Source organism: Thalassophryne amazonica, chromosome 8 (assembly GCF_902500255.1).
Source record: "Thalassophryne amazonica chromosome 8, fThaAma1.1, whole genome shotgun sequence".
NCBI classification, from domain to species: Eukaryota; Metazoa; Chordata; class Actinopteri; order Batrachoidiformes; family Batrachoididae; genus Thalassophryne; species Thalassophryne amazonica.
The window spans coordinates 43,150,802-43,159,368 of NC_047110.1; the positions used below are offsets into that span (position 1 = coordinate 43,150,802).

Here is an 8,567-nt window from a genome sequence, read left to right on the forward strand (position 1 = left end):
AGTCTGTGAAGAAGATTCCCCATTTACATGAACAAATTGTAATCTATTAGACAAATATGATTCGAACCACCGCAGCGCAGTGCCTTTAATACCTATGGCATGCTCTAATCTCTGTAATAAAATTTTATGGTCAACAGTATCAAAAGCAGCACTGAGGTCTAACAGAACAAGCACAGAGATGAGTCCACTGTCGGAGGCCATAAGAAGATCATTTGCAACCTTCACTAATGCTGTTTCTGTACTATGATGAATTCTAAAACCTGACTGAAACTCTTCAAATAGACCATTCCTCTGCAGATGATCAGTTAGCTGTTTTACAACTACCCTTTCAAGAATTTTTGAGAGAAAAGGAAGGTTGGAGATTGGCCTATAATTAGCTAAGATAGCTGGGTCAAGTGATGGCTTTTTAAGTAATGGTTTAATTGCTACCACCTTAAAAGCCTGTGGTACATAGCCAACTAACAAAGATAGATTGATCATATTTAAGATCGAAGCATTAAATAATGGTAGGGCTTCCTTGAGCAGCCTGGTAGGAATGGGGTCTAATAAACATGTTGATGGTTTGGATGAAGTAACTAATGAAAATAACTCAGACAGGACAATCGGAGAGAAAGAGTCTAACCAAATACCGGCATCACTGAAAGCAGCCAAAGATAACGATACGTCTTTGGGATGGTTATGAGTAATTTTTTCTCTAATAGTTAAAATTTTGTTAGCAAAGAAAGTCATGAAGTCATTACTAGTTAAAGTTAATGGAATACTCAGCTCAATAGAGCTCTGACTCTTTGTTAGCCTGGCTACAGTGCTGAAAAGAAACCTGGGGTTGTTCTTATTTTCTTCAATTAGTGATGAGTAGAAAGATGTCCTAGCTTTACGGAGGGCTTTTTTATAGAGCAACAGACTCTTTTTCCAGGCTAAGTGAAGATCTTCTAAATCAGTGAGACGCCATTTCCTCTCCAACTTACGGGTTATCTGCTTTAAGCTACGAGTTTGTGAGTTATACCACGGAGTCAGGCACTTCTGATTTAAAGCTCTCTTTTTCAGAGGAGCTACAGCATCTAAAGTTGTCTTCAATGAGGATGTAAAACTATTGACGAGATACTCTATCTCACTTACAGAGTTTAGGTAGCTACTCTGCACTGTGTTGGTATATGGCGTTAGAGAACATAAAGAAGGAATCATATCCTTAAACCTAGTTACAGCGCTTTCTGAAAGACTTCTAGTGTAATGAAACTTATTCCCCACTGCTGGGTAGTCCATCAGAGTAAATGTAAATGTTATTAAGAAATGATCAGACAGAAGGGAGTTTTCAGGGAATACTGTTAAGTCTTCTATTTCCATACCATAAGTCAGAACAAGATCTAAGATATGATTAAAGTGGTGGGTGGACTCATTTACATTTTGAGCAAAGCCAATAGAGTCTAATAATAGATTAAATGCAGTGCTGAGGCTGTCATTCTCAGCATCTGTGTGGTTGTTAAAATCGCCCACTATAATTATCTTATCTGAGCTAAGCACTAAGTCAGACAAAAGGTCTGAAAATTCACAGAGAAACTCACAGTAACGACCAGGTGGACGATAGATAATAACAAATAAAACTGGTTTTTGGGACTTCCAATTTGGATGGACAAGACTAAGAGTCAAGCTTTCAAATGAATTAAAGCTCTGTCTGGGTTTTTGATTAATTAATAAGCTGGAATGGAAGATTGCTGCTAATCCTCCGCCTCGGCCCGTGCTACGAGCGTTCTGGCAGTTAGTGTGACTCGGGGGTGTTGACTCATTTAAACTAACATATTCATCCTGCTGTAACCAGGTTTCTGTAAGGCAGAATAAATCAATATGTTGATCCATTATTATATCATTTACCAACAGGGACTTAGACGAGAGAGACCTAATGTTTAATAGACCACATTTAACTGTTTTAGTCTGTGGTGCAGTTGAAGGTGCTATATTATTTTTTCTTTTTGAATTTTTATGCTTAAATAGATTTTTGCTGGTTATTGGTGGTCTGGGAGCAGACACCGTCTCTACGGGGATGGGGTAATGAGGGGATGGCAGGGGGAGAGAAGCTGCAGAGAGGTGTGTAAGACTACAACTCTGCTTCCTGGTCCCAACCCTGGATAGTCACGGTTTGGAGGATTTAAGAAAATTGGCCAGATTTGTAGAAATGAGAGCTGCTCCATCCAAAGTGGGATGGATGCCGTCTCTCCTAACAAGACCAGGTTTTCCCCAGAAGCTTTGCCAATTATCTATGAAGCCCACCTCATTTTTTGTTGAGCAATGAGCAATGTTCACGGACAGCGATCATTTGAAGCTTCCATGAGGTTTCTGCTTTAATGTAACACTGTGCAAAATATTATTGTCCGTGTGGTTAGTATTGAAAACTGACCTTGCACATTTCTTTTTTTTTTTTCTTTCTTTCTTTTGCTGCCAAGATGAAAAAGTGCCCGACATCAGCTGACAATGAACATATTTAATAAATGACACAAGGATGGGGGGGCAGACAGGTGGTTTATTCTTTATTTGTGAGGAAATCAGACATTTAATTGAAATGAGTGGCCCGACAAATGTAATATTTGGCAGAGTTTGTGCCAACGCTCACATCCACTTCCAGCGGAATTTTATGCAGAACGCCCAAGGCACTCAGATGCACAACGACGGTACTTTGCAGAAAGTGAAGAAAAAGGAATATTAGGCTGTTCAAAAAAAATAGCAGCGTCTGCATTTTTCTTTCTGTGACCCTTATTACACCCTTACAGGTGGCCCTTATTTAAGGACGACGGCAGTAAACGTTGTACATGCTGGCTGTTGTGCATTTCTCTCTGAAAATCTCAGTAAAATGGGTCGTTACAGACATTGTTTAGAAGAACAGTGTACTTTGATTAAAAAATGATTGGAGAGGGTAGTGCAGAAAATGATAGGCTGCTCAGCTAAAATGATCTCAAATACTTTAAAATGGCAGCAAAACCAGAAGGATGTGGAAGAAAACATAAAACCTCCATTCAAATGGATGTAAGAATAGCCAGAATGGCAAAGACTCGGCCAGTGATCAGCTCCAGGGTGATTAGAGAAGGTCTAAAATTACCTACTAGCACTGTTACAATTATAAGATGCCTATGTGAAGTCAAGCTATGGACAAGAAGCTATCAGAATGTCCCATTGTTGAAAGAAACGTGCTGATGAGGTTACAATTTTCCAAAGAACACATTGACTGGCCTAAAGAGAAATGGTGCAACATTTTGTGGACTAATGAAAGAAAGGTTGGTTTTTTTGGGGGGGGGAGGGGGGGGGGGGGGGTCACAGCTGGGATGTTGTGTGAAATATAAATTAAAACAGAATACAATGATTTGCAAATCCTCTTCAGCCTATATTCAATTAAATACACCACAAAGACAAGTTATTTTATTTATTATTTATTTATTTATTTATTTTGTGCAAATATTTGCTAATTTTGAAATGGATGCCTGCAATGCATTTCAAAAAAGCTGGGACAGGGGCAACAAAAGACTGGGAAAGTTAATGAATGCTCAACGAACACCTGTTTGGCACATTCCGCAGGTGAACAGGTTAATTGGAAACAGGTGAGTGTCATGATTGGGTATAAAAGGAGCATCCCCAAAAGGCTCAGCCATTCACAAGCAAAGATGGGGTGAGGATCACCACTTTGTGAACAACTGCGTGAAAAAATAGTCCAACAGTTTAACAACAATGTTTCTCAATGTTCAGTTGCAAGGAATTTAGGGATTCCATCATCTACAGACCAAAATATAATCAGAAGATTCAGAGAATCTGGAGAAATTTCTACATGTAAGCGCAAAGCTCAAAACCAACATTGAATGCCCATGACCTTCGATCCCTCAGGCGGCACTGCATTAAAAACTGACACCAAACCATTGTCAGTTAACACAGTTCATTGGTACATCTACAAGTGCAAGTTAAAACTCTACCATGCAAAGCGAAAGCCATACATCAACAACATTCAGAAACGCTGCCACCTTCTCTGGGCCTGAGCTCATTTGAAATGGACAGATGCAAAGTGGAAAAGTGTGCTGTGGTCTGATGAGTCCACATTTCAAATTGTTTTTGGAAATCACGGACGTCGTGTCCTCTGGACAAAACAGGAAAAAGACCATCCAGATTGTTACCAGCGCAAAGTTCAAAAGCCAGCATCTGTGATGGTATGGGGGTGTGTTAGTGCTCATGGCATGGACAACTTACACATCTGTGATGGCACCATCAATGCTGAAAGGTACATCCAGGTTTGGGAGCAACACATGCTGCCATCCAAGCAACGTCTTTTTCAGGGATGTCCCTGCTTATTTCAGCAAGACAATGCCAAGCCACATTCTGCACGTGTTACAACAGCGTGGCTTTGTAGTAAGAGTGCGGGTATTATACTGGCCTGCCTGCAGTTCAGTCCTGTCGACAACTGAAAATTTGTGGCACATTATGAAGTGCAAAATACGACAACGGAGACCCCGGACTGTTGAACAACTGAAGTCGTACATCAAGCAAGAATGGGAAAGAATTCCACCTACAAAGCTTCAACAATTAGTGTCCTCAGTTCCTAAACGCTTATTGAGTGTTGTTAGAAGGAAAGGTGATGTAACACAGTGGTAAACATACCACTGTCCCAGCTTTTTGAAACGGAATTCTTTATTTTATGTTAGCTATCAAGTATTTGTGTTATTTGTTTGGAAGTTCTGAGAAATATAAGTTTAAGTTTTCCTTCATCATATGTCCAAGTTTCAGAAACGGGAACGCTCCCCCTATTGGTGAGAGCCAGTAACATTAGAAATGTGAGACTAAACCACACCCATTGTTAACACCCACATGGTTTCTATCATGACCTTTAATAAACTCAAAATGAGAAATATTGTTGTTTGTTTTTTGTAAGAGCCAGAATCTTGCAAAAAAGAGCCGGGGGAAATAACACTCCCAACTTCACTGGAATTGGGGTTGTAATAGAAAACCTGTGGGGTGACATCAAAAATGCTGTTTCTGAGGCAAAACCAAGAAATGGGGAATGTAGTCCAATTGTCCTGGGCTGGAATACCTGTTCACAGAAATAGTGGTTATATAACTAAGTATTAGTTCAGTGATACATAGGAAAGCTACATATTCAGGCATGTTTCAGTTTATACAGTAAATGTTTGTAAAAAAAAAATAAAAAAAAAAATGCAGACACTACTATGTTTTTGAACAGCCTAATATTCCTTTTTCTTCAGTTTCTGTAAAATAATAAGACATTTAATCAATTTTTCTTCATGTTTTGATTTAGAATAGAATGTGCAGTGTTCCCAATGCATTTGTATGTATGGAAATAAAAGCTATTATAACATTTACTCCTTTTTTAAACATACTGCTATTATTTTGACCACAACTGTACAAAAGGTCGTAGCTGATACTCCCTCACAATGCAAATGGTGCTACTCATCTGAGTCTCCTCAAATAATTGTTTCATAAGAACTCATTCCAGCAGTATCCAAGGACACAAAGAGCTTTTATCTTTGATCCTGAGTTTCATATCAGCATAATTCCTTCAAGCCTGTAAACGGGATTGCATATTAGTGCATTGATCCCAGGGTCAGTATTTTGCCCTGGATCCTGATTCCTTTGACCCTGATTAGAGAATATTGTAATTTAATTTATCGGTGCTAATTAAATCAGGCGTGGTGCTTGTGTCAGTTTTCAGCTAGATAAGCTTGTTTGTGTCTCTGAAGCTGCCTGATGTTTCCAACAAGACTAAACTGGAATTGTAGGTTAGGAAAAAATTTAAAGTATCTGAGTTTCAGGCTGCAGAATTATATTCGTGGTCTTTACAGGCACTGCATGCAGAACCACGCTGTGCATTAAATTAACTCTGCCACCGTGAAACAACGTCATTGAAATTCCAGTTGAATGCAAAGCTAGCTTTTGAACCTGATGAGTGATTGTGTCTCATTAGGAGGCGTTGTCTGTATCACCGATCAAGTTGTCTGACAAGTCATTTGAAAGTGTTGTTTGTCGCCCTTTGTGTGCACTGTGCACACGCTCATCTCCAGGGCTTTGCTGACAGACAAAGCTGCCCCGGTCATGAACATCATCCACAGCATCTTCAGCCTGATTCTAAAGTTCCGTGCACAGCTGATCGCACAGCCCTGGGACAGTCAGCAGGGGGAGGCAGTGCACCCCAGCTTCATAGCCATGCAGCAGTCTTACAACACCTTCAAGTACTACTCTCACTTCCTCTTCAAAGGTAAGGACAGCAACATGTCTACACATTTAACTCAACTGAGTCAAGCTAAGAGCAGCTTGACTTGCTATTATAAAAAAAAAAAAAAGTTAAAACTTTGATAATAACAACTCCGGCCCTCATGTTCTGGAACGCCAAAACAAACTACCCTGCAGTATGTCCTCTGCATCTTTTGTTTATCACAGTGATGTAATTCCTCTGAGTAAAAATGTCATTTTTGTGTCATAACTCAGTTCCTAGTTCAGCTACAGCCTCTAAATGGGTAAATTATGGGTTATGAAACTTGAGCGTTTCCAGGCTGCTTCCTGTCTGCGGTTGATTGTTTTGGGTTGAGTTGAACTCTGGTTACTTTCACTACAGCTGAACTAAGAAACACTTCATTCTCTGCTTCCAGTGGTGACCAAGCTGGTGAACCGAGGCTACCAGCCTCACTTAGAGGATTTTCTTCTGCGCATTAACTTCAACAACTATTACAAGGACTCGTGAGTCATGCTTCAGTGTGCACAAGTGTCGGTGTATCACATCCTACACGCTGTTCTCTGTGTGCTTTTTATATGATTTGCCACATTATACAGTGAATGCAGTTTGAGAATCCCCTCTGTTATATCTGTCTGTGTGGAGCAAATAATTTAATAAAGCAAGCGATTTGCCATCAAAACTGCTTCAGGCAATCAGTCAGAATCAGTGTTCAGGATATGAGCTGCATGTGTGTCTTTTTTCTCTTTCTTTATTTCTAAAATGAAATTCTGCAGAATTTAATGTCAAACTAAGATGGAGCTGATACCTAAAATGTTCATTTGCAGCTGTTAGTCAGTGAGCTGCACGAAAACTGTTTCATTATATGTAGATATGTATTTTGTTAAATGTTCTCTGCTGTTAACTTTGATCTTTTGATGTAAATAAACCACATTTACTTAAGTAAGAAGTGTTACATACGAGGGCTGTCCATAAAGTATAGGTCCTTTTTATTTTTTTCAAAAACTATATGGATTTCATTCATATGTTTTTACGTCAGACATGCATGAACCCTCGTGCGCATGCGTGAGTTTTTCCACGCCTGTCGGTGACGTCATTCGCCTGTGAGCACTCCTTGTGGGAGGAGTCGTCCAGCCCCTCGTCGGAATTCCTTTGTCTGAGAAGTTGCTGAGAGACTGGCGCTTTGTTTGATCAAAATTTTTTCTAAACCTGTGAGACACATCGAAGTGGACATGGTTCGAAAAATTAAGCTGGTTTTCAGTGAAAATTTTAACGGCTGATGAAAGATTTTGAGGTGATACTGTCGCTTTAAGGACTTCCCACGGTGCGAGACGTCGCGCTGCGCTCTCAGGCGGCGTCATCAGCCTGTTTCAAGCTGAAAACCTCCACATTTCAGGCTCTATTGATCCAGGACGTCGTGAGAGAACAGAGAAGTTTCAGAAGAAGTCGGTTTCAGCATTTTATCCGGATATTCCACTGTTAAAGGAGATTTTTTTAATGAAAGACGTGCGGACGGGTCCGCGCGTCGGGACGCAGCCGGCGCGGAGCGGCGGCACAGGAAAAACACCTCCGTGTTGATAACCATTTGTAAAATCCAGGCGGCTTTTGATGGCTTTCAGTGGAGTGAGTATATGAGAAATTGTTTAACAACTGGACATGTTCCAACTTGTCCTTAAGGCTTCCAACGGAGGTGTTTTTCCTGTGGCGGAGCGTCGCAGTGGCTGCGAGCCGACGCTGCAATCCGTCCGCACGTCTTGCATTAAAAAAATCTCCTTTAACAGTGGAATATCCAGATAAAATGCTGAAACCGACTTCTTCTGAAACTTCTCTGTTCTCTCACGACGTCCTGGATCAATAGAGCCTGAAATGTGGAGGTTTTCAGCTTGAAACAGGCTGATGACGCCGCCTGAGAGCGCTGTGCGACGTCTCGCACTGTGGGAAGTCCTTAAAGCGACAGTGTCACCTCAAAATCTCTCATCAGCCGTTAAAATTTTCACTGAAAACCAGCTTAATTTTTCGAACCATGTCCACTTCGATGTGTCTCACAGGTTTAGAAAAAATTTTGATCAAACAAAGCGCCAGTCTCTCAGCAACTTCTCAGACAAAGGAATTCCGACGAGGGGCTGGACGACTCCTCCCACAAGGAGTGCTCACAGGCGAATGACGTCACCGACAGGCGTGGAAAAACTCACGCATGCGCACGAGGGTTCAAGCATGTCTGACGTAAAAACATATGAATGAAATCCATATAGTTTTTGAAAAAAATAAAAAGGACCTATACTTTATGGACAGACCTCGTATGTGCCTTTATTAGAATTCATGTTATTGGTTTAGAAAAGTCAAGTCTGGGAGCATG

The 8,567-nt window shown here is 40.6% G+C and overlaps 1 protein-coding gene across 3 annotated transcripts in view; it reads left to right on the forward strand.

The window, feature by feature from the left end:
* Positions 1-7,151, forward strand: part of tubgcp6 (tubulin, gamma complex associated protein 6) — a 94,234-nt gene extending 87,083 nt beyond the window's left edge. For all 3 annotated transcript variants that reach the window (XM_034176074.1, XM_034176076.1, XM_034176075.1), the window contains 2 exons: positions 6,045-6,238; positions 6,630-7,151. In XM_034176074.1, the coding sequence (XP_034031965.1) occupies positions 6,045-6,238; positions 6,630-6,721 (286 nt within the window). In that variant the 3' untranslated portion in view covers positions 6,722-7,151. The remainder of the gene's footprint in view (positions 1-6,044; positions 6,239-6,629) is intronic.
* Positions 7,152-8,567: the final 1,416 nt, after the last annotated feature.